The sequence below is a fragment of the Chenopodium album genome, chromosome 10, assembly GCF_948465745.1.
Source record: "Chenopodium album chromosome 10, dcCheAlbu1.1, whole genome shotgun sequence".
In the NCBI taxonomy this organism is placed as follows: Eukaryota; Viridiplantae; Streptophyta; class Magnoliopsida; order Caryophyllales; family Amaranthaceae; genus Chenopodium; species Chenopodium album.
The window spans coordinates 58,005,440-58,028,732 of NC_137843.1; the positions used below are offsets into that span (position 1 = coordinate 58,005,440).

At 32.5% G+C, this 23,293-nt stretch overlaps 2 protein-coding genes and 1 long non-coding RNA gene across 3 annotated transcripts; all 3 read left to right on the forward strand.

The window, feature by feature from the left end:
- The first annotated feature begins 674 nt into the window (after window positions 1-674).
- LOC145564296 (histone-lysine N-methyltransferase ATXR6-like) lies at window positions 675-3,930 on the forward strand. Its single transcript, XM_081624612.1, has 6 exons — window positions 675-959; window positions 1,648-1,728; window positions 1,842-2,071; window positions 2,701-2,801; window positions 2,884-3,096; window positions 3,491-3,930. Exons 1-6 carry the CDS (start codon window positions 689-691, stop codon window positions 3,648-3,650), a joined length of 1,056 nt encoding a protein of 351 aa, XP_081480738.1. The 5' UTR covers window positions 675-688; the 3' UTR covers window positions 3,651-3,930.
- A 1,830-nt stretch (window positions 3,931-5,760) lies between these two features.
- On the forward strand, window positions 5,761-7,344 carry LOC145565546 (putative disease resistance protein At3g14460). The gene has a single exon (XM_081625513.1). It carries the CDS (start codon window positions 5,761-5,763, stop codon window positions 7,342-7,344), a length of 1,584 nt encoding a protein of 527 aa, XP_081481639.1.
- Window positions 7,345-7,635: 291 nt separating this feature from the next.
- Window positions 7,636-9,009, forward strand: LOC145564297 (uncharacterized). Its single transcript, XR_014094791.1, has 3 exons — window positions 7,636-8,544; window positions 8,632-8,723; window positions 8,872-9,009. It is a non-coding gene; the product is annotated as an uncharacterized LOC145564297 (long non-coding RNA).
- Window positions 9,010-23,293: the final 14,284 nt, after the last annotated feature.

The window sequence follows — 23,293 nt, forward strand, 5'->3', positions numbered from 1 at the left end:
TTATACAACTCTTACAAAAATGTAAGGCAATACAACTCTTTTACAACTTCATATCGGACTTGTTCTCTTCAACTTGTTTCATATACTTATGAGTTACTTCGTATTACTTGTTCCTTAAAAAATTCAGATAAAATTAAATTAGACCATAATTATTCACATTAGAACTTTTAATTATCATTTACTTATTGCTAAATATCGTTAATTGTGTATTAAAAAATATGAAAATTACAGATTTGGAAAATTCATAATGAGATGAATTTAACAAGATTCATTTTAATAATGTTTTTATTTATAAATTAGTATTAAAATGCTGTTAAAATTTAGTCAAATTATTTATTTATTTATTTTTTTACAGGAAAAAAAAATTAATAATTTGACTAAATAATAAAAATTTTGATCACATCAAACCTTAATAAAATCAGATCAAATTTTCTTATTTTTTTTGGACCAAGATTCGAGATTTGGGTTTCATACCCAGTCACCCAGATACCATTAGGCTATTTCAACAATCCTCCTCTCCAAAGTCAAAACTCAAAAGCACTTTTACCGCCAAAACTCTCTCACAAATATACCGCGAAACCAAAACAATCTCCCGCCAACACCTTCACCCCCTCTTATACCCCCAACAACATCAGCAAACATCACCACTATTCCCCGCCTTTCTCTACTTTCTCTCTCCTCCATTTCCATGGCTTCCGCAGCTCTTCGACGAAGAACACGAGCTCCAAAACCCATCTATAAACCCCCTTCACCATCACCAGAATCAGAATCTGAGTCAGATTTAGACTTTGAGGATGTGAGCTGTGAAGAGTGTGGATCTGGGAAGAATGCTCCTGATTTGTTGCTATGCGACGGATGCGATAAAGGGTACCATTTGTTTTGTCTTAAACCCATTCTTGTTGCTGTTCCTAAAGGTTCCTGGTTTTGCCCAACTTGCTCTGGTGGCAAGAAGCTCAAGAGTATGTTTCTGGGTTCTTTTTAATTTGCATTAATTTTATCTGATATTTTGTGGGTTTTTGTTTTCTCATTATCAATCGCCATTTTACATGACAATCAGCTAGAAATTTGTGGGGTTTGGATCTGAAGTAATAAATGATTAGTGAAGTTTGTCGGATTTGCATGGTAATCTATTGTCCTGTGTTATTGGGGTTTGCTTTAATTCGGTTAAAATTAGTTGATTTGATTTTTTGGGTTTTGTTGATGTGGTGCAATATCAAAACATTGGGAAAAAAATGATGAAATTAGGGTATGTCCTATTTTAAAAATTGGTCAAAATTTGGGGGAAAATGTGAATGAAAGGGTTTATTGCTTCAAATTGGTGTGGGATTTTGATAGTGCATTGCTGGAAAATGTTATGACATTGTAATTTGCGAATGGTTGAAGTTGAATACTTTGCATGTCAAAATGGTATTGATTGACGATCCTGTAAAGGGTTCCAATGCTTGTGATTAATGGTCTTTGTTGGATAGTTGATAGCATTACGGTTACACTCATCGAAATGTTCGATGATTTTATTGTTGTTTTTTGTTGAGCTTAAGATTTTCTTACTGTGATTTTTGTCTGTTTGATATTCTTGTTGGAACATGTTTTTAGATGTAATAAGTTTGCATTTCAGCTTTTTATACTGAGTTCTCTTCCTTTGGGCAGCATTTCCTTTGGTGCAGACTAAAATTGTTGATTTCTTCAGAATACAAAAATCACCTGTAGAATATGAAAAGCCAATGGCAGGTAGATGCCTAAAACTGTTCTTTATTGCACTCCATTTTATCAACCCTTATGTCTATTGGTAGTTTTGGTACATAATGTGGTGGTGATTGTTAAAGTTTTCTAATTGATTATAGATTCTCACAAAAGAAAGAAGCGCTCTAGTAGCTTCGTGGTGTCAAAAAAGAGCAGGAAGTTGTTGCCCTTCAACCCAACTGAAGACCCTAATCGGAGATTGGAGCAGATGGCATCTTTAGCTACTGCGTTGATGGCAACTGGGACCGAATTTAGCAATGAGCTCACTTATGTCCCTGGCATGGCTCCTAGATCAGCAAACTGTGCTGCTTTAGAGGATGGAGGAATGCAGGTAATGCATGTATGTTGGGTGTTACATTTTTTTTATGTACTCCGTATTATTGCAAATCAAATAATCTATCCATGAGATATGCATAAGTAAGAGAATTGTCATTGTGAATTGGATTCATGTTGTTGTGGTGACATGTGAGCTTTTTACTAGTATGTCATGTTTGATATGGTTCAATTCATTGATGGGCAAGTATTCGGTTAATAATGCATGAATTACAACTAATTCATGTTGAGTTCTGGTATAGGTTTCCCAAGTTGAACTAAATCTAGAGATGCTTCAACTCAGTGCTTTACTAACAATGATATGCAGACTGAAATCCTAGAATATAGCTTTCTCATCTGAATTAATTAGGCAAGAGTATATGTTGCTGGGTTGGGCATCAGTAGGCCTTAAAACTTAAAGTGTAATTGTGAGAACTCCAAATACATATTGCCAGTCTGATCCCTTTTAGGTGTTCTCCCAGTAAGGATATTTTTTAGGATAGCTCATACATACACATTTACTTGTTTGATATCTTTAAATGGTATTCTCTTACACTTGACATTAATCAAGCATAGTTTTGCTGCCATTATTATCACTGTTGTAATGTAAAAGGTTCCCTGATCAATGTGAATTTCCAATTGGTTTAGGTCATGTCAAAAGAAGACACCGAAACCTTGCATCTGTGCAAGAAAATGATGGAAAGAGGGGATTGGCCTCCCCTCCTAGTTGTCTTTGATCATAAAGAAGGGTAAGTAGACCTGTTAAAATTTTAGACTTGCACACTGGGGCAGAAAAGCAGGATCAACTGACAGTGATATTTAATCAAACAGGTTCACAGTACAGGCAGATAAATCCATTAGGGACTTGACAATTATCACAGAATATGTTGGAGATGTTGATTACCTCCGGAACCGTGAAAATGATGATGGGGATAGCATTATGACATTACTTTCAGCTAGTAATCCTTCACAAAGCCTCGTGGTCTGCCCTGACAAGCGCAGTAACATTGCACGCTTTATCAATGGCATCAACAACTACACTCCGTAAGCTCTCTTCTTTTTCTTAATTGCGGCCCTTCTTGAACTGTATTCTTCGTATATACATGTCACATATTGTTATTTACTGTATTCTTCATATATACAAGTCACCTACTGTAAAGAAAATGAATTCACTTAATCAGGCTACTTTGGTTGAAGGAAAATATTTGAGTTTTTTCTCAACGGAGAGTGAATATCAATGGAAATTGAGTTCTAGACAAACTAAATTTCTCCCTTGAGAGAAACCAGTATCCTAGAAAGGATTTTTCTTCCCTCCCAAGTCCCAACAAATTGCTGCCTTCATTCAGAAACCGTTTCCACTTAGTTTAACTACATGATTCGGTTATTAAGACTTGTATAATGGCTTGAAGTAACCAGTTTGTACTTGCTTTTAATGCAGGGAGGGGAAGAAGAAACAGAACTTGAAGTGTGTAAGATATGATGTCGGTGGTGAATGCAGAGTTTTGCTAATTGCAAATAGGGATATACGTAAAGGAGAGAGGCTCTATTATGACTATAATGGACTTGAGAATGAATACCCAACTGAGCATTTTGTATAACATCTCCCTTGTTCCTATCATACCTAAACATAGAGATGGATTGAATTACTTCTGACCTTGAGCGGTTGAGCCCCATTTTTGGCTTCCCTGAATCCCTGATGTGCCGAGTTGAATCTGTAAGCTGTATATGTAGTCCGTAGGTGTCTTCTGCATGTCAGTTCATGATGTAGAATTGTATTTTTTTTCTTGAGCAAATTTAAATAATCAAAGTTAATTGCTGATGCATAATTGCATACTACAGTTTTATTTTTGGTACGAGTATTAGCTAAATTTAAGCTAAAGCTCCCAAAAATTTTACAAAAAATTTGACGATCTTAAGGTAGTATTTCTCGTTTGAGAATTGAGATAAATTCCATATACGAAATAGAGGGAATATTACAGGACTACTATAGGTGACATACTGACATGTATGTACTGATCAAGTCAAGTCAAGTCAATATACTAGTATTAAATTTATGCTAAGTCTACGGTGGGTGACATGTACTGATATAAATCTACTCTACCAAGTTGGCAGAAGTTTCCTCAAGATCGCAAAATCAATTCTGAATTCTTAATTATTCAGCTCTAAAACCAGCAACTGCTGCTTCGTTGATATACAGTTCCTCTTTTCTGCACTCTTTGCCAAAATTCGCTCTTACATGTAAGTTTGTTTGTTTGTTTTTTTTTTTTTTTTTTTAATCTGAGATTGATGAATATATAGCAAATAAACATAAAAGTAAATTGTACAAAGTATTTATTGAGAAGTAGCTTTTATATCTTTGCAAATTTTTATACTCAGATTGTTTGCGGCTTATAATGAATTATTAAACACTTTAATAATCATGAAATTGCTTCAATAACCATAGATTTATAAATCTTAGTCCTAAAACTATTTTAGGTAACTCTATAACTTTTCATTCATATAATGTCAAAAGAAAAACCATAATCGTCTGATAATGATGACCTTAAAAACTCAAATTAAGCTATAGCTCTCAGTTTCTCACGGGATCCTAATTTTAAATATTTATAGTACTAAAAGATTGGACTGAAAAATATAAATTTCATAAATTTGACAGTTATGTGATTTTTTTTTTTCTTTTCAAATCCAATTTTATGTAGTAATACTTTGTCTTTGTTTGGATCATATTACTTTAGTTGAGAAAAAAACATATCTGAATTTATGTTATTTTGGCTAAATATCTGATGAACTTACTCTTTCTGTAATTTTTTTTAAAAAAAAATTCATTTGGTTTAAATTTAAAATTTTTGACCATATCTTGTAATTTATTATAAATATCAGGTGAAATATAAAAAAATTTGTAACATGCAGAAGAATTACAATTCAACATGCTGATATACCATTGAGACTGTAGTCATAATCGTAATATATATAACTTTGACACATTTTGATTTTTACCATAACTTTGACTATTAGTATCTTTAATTGTATATAACTTCTTACTTTCGTAGTATAATTTATAAAAACATGACATTCCAATAATATACTGTGTATTAAGATAAATCTAATAATATTTTACTTATTACGACTATGAATCTTCAAGAAAGAGGAGACCAAACAGGGAGTAATAAGATGGGTGAAGCCATTAAGGCTGCAGTCATTGAACTTGCTGTGAAGAAGTTGGTTTCCCGAAGTTATCGAGAGATCAAGTCAGTTGTGAACCTCGAGTCTGAATTGAAAAGCCTTCAGGAAACAAGGACCATCGTTCAAGCTGCACTCCTTGATGCAGACTTAATGCAAGAGCACAGCCATGTTCAACAAGATGTGCTCGAGAAGCTCAGCTGGGAGCTTAACAGGTTGGTGAACTTCTTGGATGCAAAAGCAGTTAAATCCAAGAATAAAAAAGTCGTGGGTGGAAGTAGGTTTATGAAAGAGGCATGCTTATTCTTTTCTACATCAAACCAGCTTATTGCTCGATTTAGAGATGCTCGGAATATCAAGGATATAGGGAAGAAACTAGAATCCATTGCAAGAGACCATGCTCGGTTTGGTAGCATTGTTAGGGTACTACCTGCACACCAAACACAGGCAGGAAGTGTTCAAGCAGCTGGGTCCCAAATTATCTCTGATGTATTCATTGGGAGAGACGTAGAAAGGAACACCATCATAAGCATGCTTTCTGACATATTCATTTCTTCAGAGACCCTCTCTGTTGCATCTATTGTTGGGATTGGTGGAGTTGGGAAAACGACATTGGCTCGCTATGTGTACCGTGATGAAAGGGTGAAATGCTGTTTTGATGTTCGGTTTTGGGTTGATGCAACTAAGGGATTTTGTGTTGAAGAGGTGCTGGAGAAGATTTTAGCATCTGCTATGGATGAAATGCCTCGCAGGTGTGGTATAGATCAGTTGTACCATCACTTTCTTGAAGCAATTGCTGGAAAGAAGTTTCTGCTTGTTCTGGATAATATTTGGGACAATGGAGCTTTGAGGCTAATTTGGATAGAATTAAAGAAATTGCTAGCAGTTGGTGCCTATGGGAGTAAACTTCTCATTACCACACGCGATCAGAAAGTTGCTGCAACAATGGACTCCACCAGTCCTTACATGCTGGGGGATTTAACAGAAGACGACTCTTGGCTACTCTTTAAACAGATTGCTTTTACACAGTTACAAGAGCCAGGTGTGAAGGCTATTGGGAAAGAGATTGCAAAGATGTGTCCTAATGTGCCTCTTGTTATAAGGAGTATTGGCGGCCTCTTAGCAGGAAAAATTACACTGAAGGAATGGGAGGCCTTTAGAAATGATCAGCTTGCAAATTTCTCTACCTATGGGTGTGACATTATGCATACACTTAAATTTAGCTACGACCAACTAGATGCAAAGCTGAAGCTTTGTGTTGCTTACTGTTCTTTATTTCCGAAGGGGTTTGAATATGATAAAGATGAGATGATTCGTCTCTGGATTTGTTTGGGTTACGTAGAGCCACAATATAAGAACCAAAGCTTGGAAGAAGCAGGGGAAGAATATATGCTCAGCTTGCTAAACTGTGGTTTTTTCCAAAGAAGTTGTGGCTTAAAGATGCATGATGTGATGCATGATGCTGTTGTCATGCTTGCAGGACACAAGTATAAGATGGTTGACTCAAACACTGTAGAATTTGATGAAAGAGTTCATCATGTGTCTGTTGGCAATGTGGTGGACTCATCATGGGATGTCCTTTCCTCGCTCTCCAAAATTAAATACCTCGAGTCCTTCCTTGTTGTATCTAGGGAAACAAACTTAACAGCGAGGAACTGGTTCATCTATCATAAAGTAATGCTTTCAAGGTTTCAGTGTTTGAAGATATTGGACCTACACGGGATATGGATAAAGAAGTTACCAAAATCGCTAGGTGAGCTAATTTGCTTGCGACATCTTGACTTGTCAGAAACTGCTATAGTGAAACTACCTAACTCAGTTGTGCAGCTGGTGGATCTACTATCACTTCAATTGTATTCGTGTATTAACCTTCAAGAGTTGCCGAAGGACATGAGCAACTTAGTGAAGCTTAGACATCTTCAGTTAAGTGAGTGTTCAGAATTGACCCATATGCCTAAGGGGTTGGGAAAGCTGACAGATCTTCAAACATTAAGCGTATTTGTAGTCAGAGAGAAAAGTTCGCGAAGTAAATTTGAGGCCAATGATGTAGGTGGGTTGGAAGACCTTAAGCACCTCAACCATCTGAAGGGAGAGTTGAGGTATCCAGGTGTGTAAGCAGCCAAAGGATATAGTGTTGGGAGCTAGGATGGCAAACTTGAGAAGAAAGGAGAAGCTCATAGACTTGTCTATTGATTTTAGGGATAGCACAAAAGAAGATGAGGCGGTGCTAGAAGGCCTTCAACCCCATGCCAACCTAAGATATCTAAAGATCCAGGGTTATGGCGGGGAGAGATTACCAAGCTGGATGATAAATGATAATCTCTGTTGCAGGCTTCCAAATTTGATTCAAATCAAGATTTTAAATTGTAAAAGCTGCAGATACCTTTGTCACTTGGGAAGGCTCCCTTATTTAAAAGTCCTATTTCTTGAGGGGCTAGATAATGTGGAGTACATAGAGAAGTATACTAGTAGTAGCAGCAATAATGCTAATGACAAAGGCTCAACTCCTGAGTCCTTATTCCCCAGCCTAGAAACATTTCGGCTTAAGGGCATTCCCAAGTTGAAGGGATGGTGGAATATGTCGTCGAGTGGAGACCATGATTTAAGACAGCACCATGATGTTCAATATCGGAATCATCTCACTGAATGGAAGCCTGCATTTCCTAAACTGAAGGCCCTGACAACAGACAGCATAGAGTTGGCAATTACAATAGCCAAGGGGCCGGGATTTGCTTCTCTTGAACATCTTTATATTAAGCACAATTCAAGAGTGTCTCTACCTTTGTGTCAACCACAAACACCAACCCCCCTCAATACTTGCTTTCCCAACCTCCGTTGCTTGCAACTTTCAGGTAATCCGGAGATAGAAGTTCTCCCTGATGAGATTCAAGACCTTTTCTATCTTGAATACCTGCGTATTGACAACTGTAAACAACTCAAGGCTATACCAGAGTGGATTGATAGCCTTAGGTCCCTCACAAGCCTCTATATATGGGAATGCCCCAGACTGGAATCCCTACCGCATCAGATAAGCAATCTCTCCAACTTGAAGTTGCTCGGAATCAGTAAATGCTCTGCAGTGCTCACAGAAAAGGGTGCAAGAATCCAACTGGGGAGTACTGGCCTTACATTCAACATATCCCTTACATAAACATACGACTTTCCAATCGGAATCTAACTGGGGAATACTGGCCTTACATCTAACATATCTTTTAAGTAGTTACAATAGTTAGTTAGACATAAGCCTTTCTAGTCCAACGGCTGGTGCTTAATTATCTGCTTACTGCTGTCTGTTGTGTACTTGTGTCAACCCAAGTAGGTACTCAGCACTACTTACTCTGTCTCTTTAAAACACATTTTCTCTCAACTTTACCTCACCTTCCTTGCCTTTTCAATTTGCAGAACCTTCAGATACAAGAATGCAGATAGTTTCTGATGATAAGTGTGTATGTGCTAATCTACAAATCTATTTTACTACCTCAGTTTTCCCACAGGTATTGCCATTTCTATCCCCGATCATCACCTTCAAGTTTTATTGGGAATTTGCTTCTGCCTTAAAACAAATTAACAACATGAGTAAATGATATCAAATAAATATGGCACAGTGCATAAACCGCTTACTTTACTGAATTCTTTTTGCAGCCTATCAGAGAAAGTGGAGCTATACATTTCATAATTTCAGTCAATATTTCTTTCAAACAATATTCTGAATGTAAAACCGAGTATTATACAGTTGCTTTCTGTTGCCTATCTGAGTAGGTTTTCTTCTTGTTCTCTTCAGTGATCAGTTGCAAAATCTTGAATAACCAAGTCATATGTATTTTCTCCTTTTTTTGAGTACTATTTCTCTCATAGTTTCAGTAATAGCTGATATGTATGTGATAAATGCATATCAAATGTCTCAGAAAAAAAATATTCAAAAGTTTTGATGGTTTCTTAACTGTGTGACCGGGATCAGTAACGTTGCTTTAAATGCTAACCATGATAAAAGTTCCTCAATGAGAGCTTGAAGATTAAACCTCCAGCATTCGTTAACAATGATGACAAATTACATCTTACCTATCATTTAGCTAATGATGATAATTTTCATGAAACTATGTCATACTGACATCTAAACTATTATTTAGCTAATGATGACATTCTTCATGAAACTTATATTCGATTTCGTGAACCATGGAGCATCTGACTCTAGAGTACCAATAGATGGGAAAAAATAACAGGTATAAGTGTATGACAGTATAATGGAACAGAGATAGTATGTGATTGAAGACATATCTCGTAACTCGTATGCAGTATATATGAGGCTTTAAGAGAAAGCCGTGAACCTGCATATTTGGAGGACTCTCACAGGAGTCAGAGGTCCAAGAAGTCTCCTACATTCTCTTCTCTGAGGCAGAGGTTTTACATCATCAATGCAACATTGTGAGGTTTTTTGCTGCCAAATCTACAGCAAGATTAGGAAGCTAAACTTGGGCTAAATTGGATCTAAACAAAAGTCCACATACAAAATAGGCTTAAAGGCCCATTATACTCCCTACAATCTTGGGCTTTTAGCCTGGCCTATATTGACTTCCCTCCTTGGCCCCTCCACAATAGAAAAATAAATTGCAGTTTATTTTGATATTTCAAACAGTAGAATGCATGGGATTCTGGTAAATTTGTCCAAGTATATGTTGACAAAGCTCTGAAATCAATCTGTACCAATTTATGATTATATTCCAAATCTCAATGCCAAATGCCCTCCCAAACAATCATATTTGTGTAGAAAAATACAAACTCAAGACTTGTTCTTGTCACCACTTCACTGGCTACTCAAGTCCTACAACATCAGAGCCGAACATCAAAATAAAGGATACATATAAGCATTAAATATTAAATATGTCAGATATTCTGCTCAATTATAATTAGTTATAAAAATAAGAATTTATGACAAAATCATGCATTATTGGTGAAATGAAATATTTACTTGTTCTACATTGAAAAAATTACTTAACGCTTAAACATTACGCTAGGCTACGTTTAACATTTTCCGTAGAAATATCATTTCAAACAATTATTAAGAAAAAAGGACTGTCAGTCAAGTCTGGGCTCGACTTGCTTCTTGGTAACAAACTCCAATTTTCAAAACCACTTCATATGCTACACTCCATACAATATTATTGGACCACCCTACCCTATGAAAAATGTGTTATAGAACTAAAAATTTTAGGGTGGTCCAAATTTTTATTGGGTCTCTCCATAAAAGACTTAAAAGTCCATAATAATACTTGTAACAAAAAATAAATACTGTAATAATATTTTTAATTAAAAAAGAAGAAAAAAGAGAGGGAACTTGATTGTGTTTGTCAACCATCTTCCAGAGAGCTTTGATGTATGGCATCAGATCAGATGTATCCCCACAAAGTGTGGTCCAATGCACCCCCCTTCTTAGCTGGAAGGCGTGGTTACCATCTGATCTTAATCAAATGGTCCAGATTGCTTTAATCAGGTCCCCTACAAAAAATCACAAGGTTTGTATATTTTGTGTGTACTTGTGTTTGGGTGTTACAAGCAGGCTAAGAGATCATCTGTCATCCCTCAAAGATTTTGTATCAGAAATTTAGAAAAAACTGTTGTAGGTGATTCATTTGGTCCCTCACTTGATTCATCACCCGTCGTCGATTTATATAATATACACCTATTCTTTATTTAGTAATGCATGCAAATTAAGTGTCGTACATTGGTACAGGTTGTAATTGACGTGGCATACGTAGTGTGGGATTGTTACGTAGATGTATAGGGCTTTTAACGCATGAGTAAGGTCATTGACGACTTTTATTTGCATTATTGTTACCTAAATGACAACAACTATAATTCTACTCAGATGTGTACATGACAGGATGGAGTGTGCCACGGTGCAGTTAAGTCGTAGGACATACAATACCTTTACATGCGTTTAAGTGCATTTAAAATTCATTTCACGTACGCGTAAGATATGTAATATAGAATTTGACATATAAGCTAATTAGACTGTCGATCACGATCATAAAACATGTAAGAGCTAGCTAGCACGTACGCGTTCGACTCCTTTCCTTAGCTTGCCCTAGTGTTATAGTGGTCCTAAAATAAGTTATGCCCTCCTTGGAAAAAGCTCATTTAATCATATTGATTGTATTGCTGTTACTTGTTGTTGGGTGCGTCCTTGTAGTAGTTCTATACTGCTTCTTGCCAGGTTGCCACTAAATTGAATTGCAACCTTAAAACAATGCAGATATGATATAGGATTCGTTTTGCATGTCTGCTTTTTTTGGCTAATGACTTTTGATTTTTGGACAATTTTTGAGTCCCATTTTTTTAGTTCTTCCTTTTTTATTCATATAATTTCTTTTGTATAAATGAAACTTGTTACACGTTGTTCTAAGTTGATTTCCAACTTCAAAACCAATAATGTATAACGTATGGGCTTAATGTGAATATCTTTCAGTAGTGAGTTTCCTTATACATACCACGTAATGAGCATTAGCTGCTCAAATGGTACGGAGTGATTCAAGCATTATACTTTCAAATGTACTCCTCCACATGTCATCGGAGTTAACCTAAGATGGTTCAATTTTTAATAAAAAAAAACTGTAAAAAATTATTAATAGTTTTAATCAATCCTTAGGCCTCAATCATCATTAGTTTAAGTTTTTGATTGAGTTGATTATTTGACATGGCTTTCAAAAACCAAGGTAACACGAAGATTAGGAGTCCTAATCTCATTTAGATAACCAGACCTAAACTGCATCTTCATTTCAATCTCATATGGTTTATTCTATGCGAGGGGACATGATAAAGTTTTAAATTAAAATCAATCCATGGAGTTCAAATGTTCAATCACTAGGTTAACTTTTTGATCGAGTTGGCCAAAGGTTACTATTATTAATCATTTATTTACGAAGTATATTTATTTTTATCAGTTTACGTGTTTAAATTTATTTAGGGAGTATAAATTAAGAGTGGCTTAAACTATTGTCAAATATGGCAGCACTTATCATTTATTTGTCAGTATTTTTAATTAGTTAAAGGAAGAAATTAAGGAAATTTTGTCTAGAACTACCCTAAAGATAGGGTCATTTGTGAACAGCTACCCTTTTTTTTTTATTTGTTTAGAACTACCCACAAGTTACAAAACGCTTGGGTAACACTACCCATTAACGTTTTCTGTCCAATTAAAACGTTATTGGGCCCACTTTTTCACTTTTCCCACTTAATTAACTCCCCTAATTACCTTCTCTCTCCTCCTAATTAACTTCCCCTCCATTCTCACTCAATAATCCAAAAGATTATACTCAATCAATTGAACACAAATTCTCAATTATTCAAGTAATGTTTCACACTTTCCTTTTAATTCATTGTTTATTGTATTTGTATACAAGTTTTAATTGAACACAATTAACATAATTAGGGTGTAAATTAGGGATTCGGATTAGGGTTTATGGGTTCAAATAAATTTGGGGGTTTTGATTTCTAGGGTTTAGGGGTTCAATTGAGTTCTAGGTTTCAGTTATTTTGACTTTGAGATTGAATTCAATTGCATTTTAATTACTAATTGGTCATTGCAGTTGGTAGGATGTCTAATTGGCCATTGTAATTGATAGGATGTCTAAATTTGGGAGTTTTAATTTCTAGGGTTTAGGAGAAGTTAATTAGGGAAAAGAGAGAAGGTAATTAGGGGAGTTAATTAAGTGGGAAAAGTGAAAAAGTGGACTCCATTAACGTTTTTTTGGACGGAAAACGTTAATGGGTAGTGTTACCCAAACTTTTCTTAACTTTTGGGTAGTTCTTAACAAATAAAAAAAACGGGTAGTTGTTCACAAATGACCCTATATTTAGGGTAGTTCTAGACAAAATTTCCAAAAATTAATTGGAATACAAAACTAATTCCATTATTCGGGCAGTGGCACCCGCTTTCATTGTGAGATGACCCTAACACAAAGGACTTTGCACAATTATTGTACGTACTCATCAAGGACAGGATATGCATTAGGTATTGCTATAATTTAAAGTATAGAGCACAAATATGGAGAATCAATTATATTGTACACCTTGCTATTTTTAAGTCAATTTATAGCCATATGTCAAGGTTTGGTGACATTGAGCATATTTGGCCGTCCGCAATAAAGTTTGATCAACGAAATTCAGCAATTGTTGATATCAGCTCTTCATATCGTAAATCCTCTTTTGAAGGTGTAATTTGAAATTAAAAAAAAAAAATACAAAGTAGAAGTCTTCCTAACCAATCAGATCGAATAACATGGATGGCGCAAAAAGAATAGAGAAATTGACACCATATACTAATATGGAAGTGCTAAATCGGATAAATCATTATCAATCAGTCTTTAGAGAAATGAGTAGGTCACAATAATATGATTAATATCCGATAAATATAAGTATTCATGTAATATAGAAGTATATATTTTCTGAAAGTGCTAGTTTTATTGAGTAGACAATTTTATGAAATTATCCAATGTATTATTATTATTATTCCATCATTCCATGTATCATCATCTGACTATCTGAGCCACAAAATTGTATTCGATCCATTTTTTAAAATAAATAATAACAGGCTGTGTTTTTTTTTTTTTATTTGTCTTGTGGAATATGAAACAGTATTCTTTCCTACCATACCTATTGGTCTCCTGCTTCTACCAATAAGTTAGCGTGCTTAATTAGCCACCTCTATCTATATTTTACTCGCATTTTTTTTGGCATTTATCTCAATTTCTCAACCACTAGTTAGCATTTACACAAATCTAATTCCATGACAAGATTGACAACAAGCAAGTTTGAGACATCGTTGTCAATGTTTTTTTATATGAAAGAATCGTGCGGTAAACAAGATTTAATGTCAAATATAAAATTGATCGACTCTGAGTACTCGACTACATACTCGTAAAGTCGTAGCTACGCTAATTTTTATGGAATACGTGTCATTTTCTGAGAGTTTAAGAAAATATAATTACCAATCAATATTAGGTTTAGTGGAAAATTTTGAACCTCACATTCACAAGATTATGGGATCATAATCATTTAGAGACACTTTGAGTTGGGGATCAGAATCTTACCTCAAATCGAATTGACTTGTAAAAAATTTCAGTCCGCTAAGATCTACTATGTTACTACTTAGCTACCCATACAAAAATCAATTAAGCTTTCTACCGATCGAGTATGTTATTGTTAATAATTTTTCTACTTTATGATCATTGTGACAGTCCAATCATTGTTTTGATTTCATTGCATGGTGGCGATGGCACTCGCATACTCACAGGTCACAATTTGCACAATTCTTAATTTCTCTTAAGTTTTTGGTTGCTCATTCAAATTTGTATATATATTTATTTGATATCCTAGCTAATTAATACATGCATGATTGTTAATGTACATTCGAGTATATGTATGTTTAGTAAGGAGTGTAGGCACGACAAGATCAAAATTATTTCTCAACCATACGCAAATTCAATCTAGAAAGATGACAAGAGTTACAAATGAGCAAATTAGCTGGAAATAGTCATGATGCAAAATGGTCACTCTCTTGTTATCTGTAACAACAATAAGATTTAAAATTGAACTCAGATTCCCGACAACAAACAAAAGGTGGTAAAGAGCACACACTTGCTCCCTCGAAGCGGCCAAGTTATACATATCAAGTGAACTTACACAAGTAGCCACAAAATATTACATGTTAGATAAATAATAATTATAGTAGTAGTAAATGTAAAATTTTATGACCAATTTGTACATACTTGAAGACAAAGGGAGATTAATAAGTAGTGATAGTGGACATTGTAAAATGGGGGGACTTCTTCTGATTGCAATAAAAACATTTTGCAGTGTAACGCAACCATCACACACACAAACACACACTCAAAAATAAAAAATAAAAATTACAAAAATTGTGAAAAATAAAAAAAGGACACCATTATTATCAAGCAAATTTGTTTGGTGGAAAATAATGCCCCAATAATATCCATCTTCCACTACTACAACCTTTTCACTCTCATTATCAAATATCAACCTCCTATTCTCTTTCTATCCTTATTAGGCCGTGGTACGTACTTTAGATATCAATCAATCAAATATACATATCATAGATAGTACTATATTTATAAATATATAATAGTTTTATTTTACATAAGCCGTCCAAATTTTTGTTTCTTTCTTTGTTACAACTTAGAATGTTAGATACTTCATATAGGTAGCACTATTATCTATAAAATCTATCAAATAATATGTGTATTGATAATATTACATACGAGTACATACAAATTTATTTGTAATTCTCTCTTTTGTTGTGACCAATTATGGTAATCCTATAATTCATGCAAATTTCTACTTGAACTCATAAGGTTTTTTTTTTTTTTTTTTTAATAAAATATAAGGTATTTCCTTGAAGTAATCAAAGGGGAATATCGGTGTGTACTTACTAGTTTTTGTGTGACCTTTTTTTTTTTTTTTTTTTTTGAGCCAAGTTTTTAGTTCATGTACTAAAAATAGTTGAACACTAGCTTGTTTGGTATAACACTAGAACTGTCTCCTAACTATATCACCCCCAATTGCGATGGTTGATTGTAGGTTAAAAAACCATTTCTTGTATTTTTAATTTATGTTAGATCGCGTTATTAATAAGTTTTAAAACTCAAATAGGTCATCATATATAGTTAAGGCTTACATTTGTTTTGTGCTCCTTATCTCCAAACAATACTTTAAATAGCCTAATTTTTAATTTCAAGATAAAATTTTGAAAAGTTATTTTTGTAATAGAGTGTTGGAGCTAAAGCAACAAGCTAGTGGATATATATATCATTTTCCATTATTCATGTTGTCTTCACAAAAAAGTAGATTGCACACTAAAAGCATGTCTTAAACTTTTAACATATCACTACATTTATATATATATATATATATATATATATATATATATATATATATATATATATATATATATATATATATATATATATATATATATATATTGCCTTATCTTTTGTTTCTATGCACCAATAGAAATTTATAGTTTTTATACCCTTCTGTCACACATTTGTGTTTTTTTCGGGACAAAGACATATAAATTAAAAGTATTTCTACGCTCACACCTTTGCATAATAAAGATTAATCAATACTTCAATGTTAATAAGTTTGAAACTAGTCCAAACTACTCACAAACATAAGCCACCTTAGCTACCTTAATGCTGATTGATTAAGACCTTACATGAAAATTGTCCATTTTCTCTATTGTTTATATTGCAAGTACTAGTTATAAAAGAAAATACTCTTTATAAACTCCTTACATACATTGTCCACGTCTAAATGCATTGAACTTTTGTAACAAGATAATGATAATCTATCCTATCAATTTAGTTAGGGAAATTTTAAGGGAGGAAAGGAAGGGTTGAGACCTAAAAGGGAGGGGTACAACGCAATAAGGGTTGTTGGGACCAGACGTAAATTTATAATGCTTTATAATAGCAACCAAAACGTGAAATAACATATAATTCAATGATTACATACATCATTTTTCAACAGGTCGTGAATATAATTTAAACTAACATACGTGCCTTTTTTTAGACCAAAAAAATGGCCAAGATGTACATATTATACTTGTAAGGTTGTAACTTGTAAGTGAACAAATTAAGTGATGCCTCCTTTAAATAGTCAATACTCGTAAGAAAAATGAAACTGAAACTGAAACATTGAACAAATTAGGTCTAAAATGTGAACAACTAACCAAACAAATTGGGACCCACTGATAAAATTTACACATTTTGAGCCCAAACTATTGGGAGATTAGAATTTTGCACCGGGCTTTAAAACTTCGGCGCCGCTTATTAAGTGGCATTTAATACAGTACTTATGACTTGGCCCAAGAAGAATTAGCCCAAAATATACAGTAATTAACCGTTTATGTGTGATTGTGTGTAACTATACTGTGTATCTGTAAAATTGAAGAAGTTGCATAAAAACTAAAGTTATTCTAAATGTAGGTGTAAGATAACACTATAAGTTTTATCTGTAAAATATATCCATACCTCGAAAATAACTATTGTACTACTCGTATATTTGTCACTAACAAGTAACAACTTTACAACACGAACTTTCAATCTACGAGTAATATGAAATTCAAGTAGTTTGTATCAGTGGCGGATCCAGGATTTGTAAAATGGGGGTACGAAATGAATTTCGATAAAAAAAATTTACAAAATAATGTAAATTGCAATAATTTTTTCCTAACTAAATTTTGAATTAATAAGTCATAAATCATTTTACTTTGTATTACTAATGGCGTGTACAATACATCCCATCCTCCGACGATAAGTCTTATTATTGAGTAACTAAATATGCTTGGGAAAGAAAAAAAGAGATTATCTAAGAGACCTATTATCTGGAACAACAGGTCTGTTTGATTGAAAAAATACTAATCTCCTGCTGGAAAAATTAAAATTATCAACAAAGAGGCTAAGAGACCTGTTTTTTAAGTTGGCGATCTCTTTGATGTTACACAAAAAGGCGAGCTGAATAACTAACTACATAATAGAACCTAAGAGACCACCTCTTTGATAAAGGAGGTCTCTTTTCTTAACAGACTTTTTTTTTTTGGCAGAATGGGGATACAGCTGTAACTCTATGTAACCCCCTAGATCCGCCAGTGGTTTGTATCGAGGTTAATTAAGTTTAGAAAAATAAAGCTATCAAAGTTAAATTTATAACTGTTATGATTCATGTGTAGTTAATGAGTCCTGTTAATAAGTTCAAATAAGTGAAAATTAGATGAGTATAATTAAGTTACAAAAACAGAGGTAGTGTTTGAACTTTGAATATAGGTACTATTAGTTATTATATGGTCCCTTTGGTCCAAAAAAAAAAAAAAATTAAAGTAATTCAAATAAAATATAATTAATCTAACTTTCAACTAATATACGTAATATGTGTCAAAAGTTTGACAAGTTGGCCACAGAAAATTATGTGACAAAAACAATGGCAACATCATCAATTTAAATCACTAATTACGCCATGAATTAGAAGAAGAAAGGTATGTACGTGGATTAATGAGTTCCATAATGATGAATAGGAAAATCAGCGTTTAAAGTAACAATAACAAGTTATATTAACACGTACGAATGAAAATAATTACTGTGATAGCAACTTCATAATGTCGGCAGCATTATAGTCTACGAAATGATTAAGGAATATATTTAGGAGACAAACACAACCAATTTATAAGGGGTGCATGTGTCAAAAGAGATGCACTGTCTCTGTTTATATTTTGCTGCTAACCTAATTAAATTTTAATTATACATTATACCCTGGTTTTCTCTAAACCTATGGATTCAAAAATTGAATTTGATGACTTCTTAGGTTATAGGGTAAATATCTTTCATTTTTCTTGATTAATTATATGCCATTATATAACATGCATTATTGTTGATTATATATGCAGTGAATTAAGTCTAAAAAATTATTCTAATATTGTCTTTGTGTTAGTTAATTATAAGTTGCATTGATATTTACATTATATATATTTGGCTGCTTAAGTTGCATTGATATTGGTTTATGAGCTTTCATGTAGTCATGTTCGTTCGTTGTTATTGAAATATTATACTATCGGGCTACATTGTGTACGTTGATATGAAGATGTTCCTTCTACAAAGGCTACAACTGATTCACGATCGAATTATTACATGCACATCGACAAATAAATAGTTTTAGTTGTACCATGCATAAGATAAAACCAATTATACATGTAAAATTATCGAATTTGAAATATATTACAAACTTATTATATATTTGATTAGATATCAACTACTTTAGTTAATGATACTAAAAAAAAAAAAAAAAAAACGGATCCTAAATCTATGCACCATAATGATTAGAAATATATAACATTATAACTATGCAATCATCAAAGTATTTTCATATTCACTGTATTGAGTCTCAAAAGAATCATGCATACAAATACAAATAAGAGTTTGGTAACTACCTCTACGTTGATAAATACATATTGCATTGATTCTTGAGCTTTCAAATTGTGATTGGAAGTAAAATTATAGATTTGATGACCCAACAACCATTTATATTTATATATGTTATAGGTATGTATATATAAGATCAAAGTTGAAATAAAAAATTTAGAAAAATAAGTCAACTATAAGGAGAATCTGGTTCTATTTATAGCAAATGGAATAAAACATTCCATGCATGCAATCTATGATATGTAATTAATTATCTGTAAATGATGGGTTATATCATTAAGGCCTTAGCTAGGATCATGGGTTGAGCGTGGGTAAGATTTGTTGCTTAATTAACAGGCAACCCAAACTCCAATTTATTGTATAATATTCATTTCATTCATAAATAAATTAATAGGAAATCCACTTTAGAATATATTACAACTCAGGGCATCAAACAATTGGCATTTTCTAATTGTTAAAATCCAAATAAACAAAGCCTTGATGATTAAATTAAAAGTTTACTTTCTATAAATATTTTCCGAGATTATTTTATTTTATGTGGAAAGTACTTAAACGTAAGTTAATTGTAATTACAGGCTGATTTTGAGGTTATATGTCTCTAATATGAGCGATTTATCAGCTAGCTTCCTCTCCCTTTCTCATTTTCCTAACTTTCCTTCATCGTTCATACATTTTTTTAATTTGTTAATAAGATTTAATTTATGTGTGATTATTATAATTTTAAGATAATAATTAAGAAATGCCATATTTGGGGTTTTTAATTATTTATTTAATTATTCCCTCAAAAATATTATTAAGTTAATTGTATAGTTTAAATTTCTTTTCTCTGCATGTACTTAATACAATACCATATCAGGATTTTTATTTATTTATTTATTTATTTTTAACAAGGATTTTGGAATCTTGTTAAGAGAATAACACACTTACATTTGAGTTGGAAGTAATAAGTTTTCTATATTTAAGAAGAAAGATGACTTACATATACACTTGATGGATAAGATCATATATTACCAAATTTATTTGACCATGATGGTTTTAATTTGTATGTAGTTAGACTACTTTTCTGTCATGTAGTCTTACATTATTTGACCTAATTATAATTTATTAATTAGAACAAACGTGGCCATTACCTCAACAAAAATCCAAAATCGCAAAATATAGTATGTGATGACTAGTCATATTTCATAGTATAATACTATGGATCGGTTAATAAATTTATCTACTCATCGACACATAGATCAAATATGAAGCCACATCAAGTCCTCCTCAACAATACATATAGTTTACCAATATATTGCAATTTCATTCAAACAAGTTTACCTTATTTTTTGGGTTAGTCTATTTGGAAGCATAAGTTTTTAGATCATGAAGATTGAGCCTTTTAAATTCGTTGAACTGATAAACCAACTCCATTACCCTTTGAATCCATAAAAATTGAATAGTATTATACTAATATATTTTTATATATAAACTTCGTACATAACAAGCAATTAGGTTGGCTAACTTCATAATTATTATTATTGTAAAGACCGACCATATGGAACTCACGTGTTGATGTACGTGAAATGATGAATATGCAAAATTGCAAGGCACCTAAGCCATGACATCAACAAAACATATATACATAGAATTAGTTATATGCTTGTAACAAGAGTAAATGTTACGTAAAAATATTACCTCTTTTACTTGGCTCTTTATTTCATATGCTATATAATATTATTTTATTATGGTTAAACAATTAAAATAATTGCATAAAAAGATAGAGGTGGTTCACGTGTCTTTTACCTTGGTTCTTACAATTTGGATAATGTTTGTATGTCTACTTGTCACAACATGTATTTATCTACTATTATTATCATAAATCATATACTTCTTTTCTCACTTTTTTTGGTTACAAGATGCTTGTGTTTACTTTTTGTGCGTGATGATGTTTTGAATGTGAAGAAATTGATCGACACCACTTTCTCATAGATCAAGTTGAATTGATGCGAGGATTAGATTGATTGACTTTCTTATACGATTGATAAAATGAACTTACCATTAATAAACGAAGTAAGTAATTACAGAGTAATACTTATTCTTTAGACCGGCTCATATTGGACTAGAATTATTATTTATTTCATATATGATATTATTAGTAAGATTTGTTGACTATTATGTTTACAATAATGTTTGACCATTTTGCTCATGTGATAATTCAATTGCAATAGAAAATTGCACTCTTAACATACATTAATTTGAATTTATATATTAAAGTTCATTGACATAAATAATAACAAGCTATTATTCCAGAGGATTGAGTCTAGGTATAGTGTTTACTAGTAATTGGGACTGTTTTAAACAAAATTATTGTGATGTATAAATGTCACCGTTATGTATTGACCAATACAATGATTGTCTTATGCAGATTTTTTTCTTCACTATACAATTATATTGGTGGTGATGTATACAATTCTTAAATTATAATATACATTTTTCGAGAAAAAAAATAATTGTCTACACGTAGATTTTATATAAAATATTTAAAGTTGTAAATTAAACTTGTGGGAAAAACCTGTTAATTTGATTTAATTTTAATATTTTCACTTTTATCTCATTATATACATACAACCATTCACGATATGGGTTGTTCATCGTATCATTTTCCTTTATATGTATAGGGGCCTATAAGGGCTATAACATACGATTGAAATTTAAAATACATTGGTGTTTCAATTCAACACTCCCTCTATTTGATCACCTACCACATTATTAGCATACTTTTTGTCTGATTATAATTTAAGTCAGGAAACAAAATAAACAAAATAAACAAGCATTAATTATTTATAATTAAAGGGGGCAGGAGGGAGACAATCCTTTTTAACATTATTGGATGATTCCTAACACGGTTGTTAATTTGTTATTGTTAAATTTTTGGCCTTTTGCCTTTTTCCTAACAACATTATAACATTTACCATTAATTTTCGTATACAATTTTTTACCCTTGTTTTGTAAGACAATGATAGTGACACTCTTCATAATGCCCCAACAAAAACTATTTAAAGGACAGTATTTTTTTGGATATTACTATGATAGTGATATTTAAGGGATGATTAAAGTGCTTGAAATTATATAGTAAAACATATATTATAAATTTGTAATGAAATTTAGTTTGATTTAAAAAAAGTAGATGTCTTTCTTTTCAAGCTTTTCTAGGTAATGTTATTTGCTTATGTACTGTTGTAGGGTAGAGACATAGATTTAGGGCATGTGACATACATCTCATATTATATAGTTATAAGGTGGTTTGATTATCTAATTAATTAAGTACAATGTCTTGGTTTGTTTCCTGGAAAGGGGTTGATTTATGTTGCTTAGTGGTTGGGTTAATTGACCTTAGTCCTTAGGTGTCCCACCCAAGTATATTCATGGCTAGCATAATAATTTTTAGAATATCTTAATCTTGTGGGTTATGGATAATCAAAGCTCTCCAATATAAATAAGCTAGAAGTTGCCGATGATTAGAGGTGTATATAAGAGGTCAATCTTGTATACTCTGAGTAATACATAACGAGCTGAGTGTTGACGCATATGCTATTTGGAATGACTAACTTTGTTGTATATGATACACTTGTGCAAAATATTTTGTTGACTTTAGTGAAACACAAAAATATTTAATTTGTTATCAACTTATCGTTGTAAGTAGAAGAGAAATGTCACTAATTGTAGTAAGGTTTAAGTTTTGTAGAGATTTTTTTTTTCAAAAAAAAAAAAATAAATAAAAAAATAAAAAAAATTTGTAGAGTATATTGGAAGACCACTAGATAACAAATAAGTTAGTAATTTATTATGATATCTTCCACCTTTCTTTGCTTCAAATAGTTCTAAGTTTCTAACACTTATATTTTCTTTAAAAAAATTACAACACCAAAAAAGCTTTTCTGCATTATTGTTAAAACTGATCAATGTTTAGATACATTAGAAAAAGAAGAACCAATATTGACAAAATAGTCAAATAATGTGGACATGCAATCAAAGTTCTTTTAAAAAGATTAGGTGAATAGAGTGTAATACTTAGCACTAAAACTACAGTAATA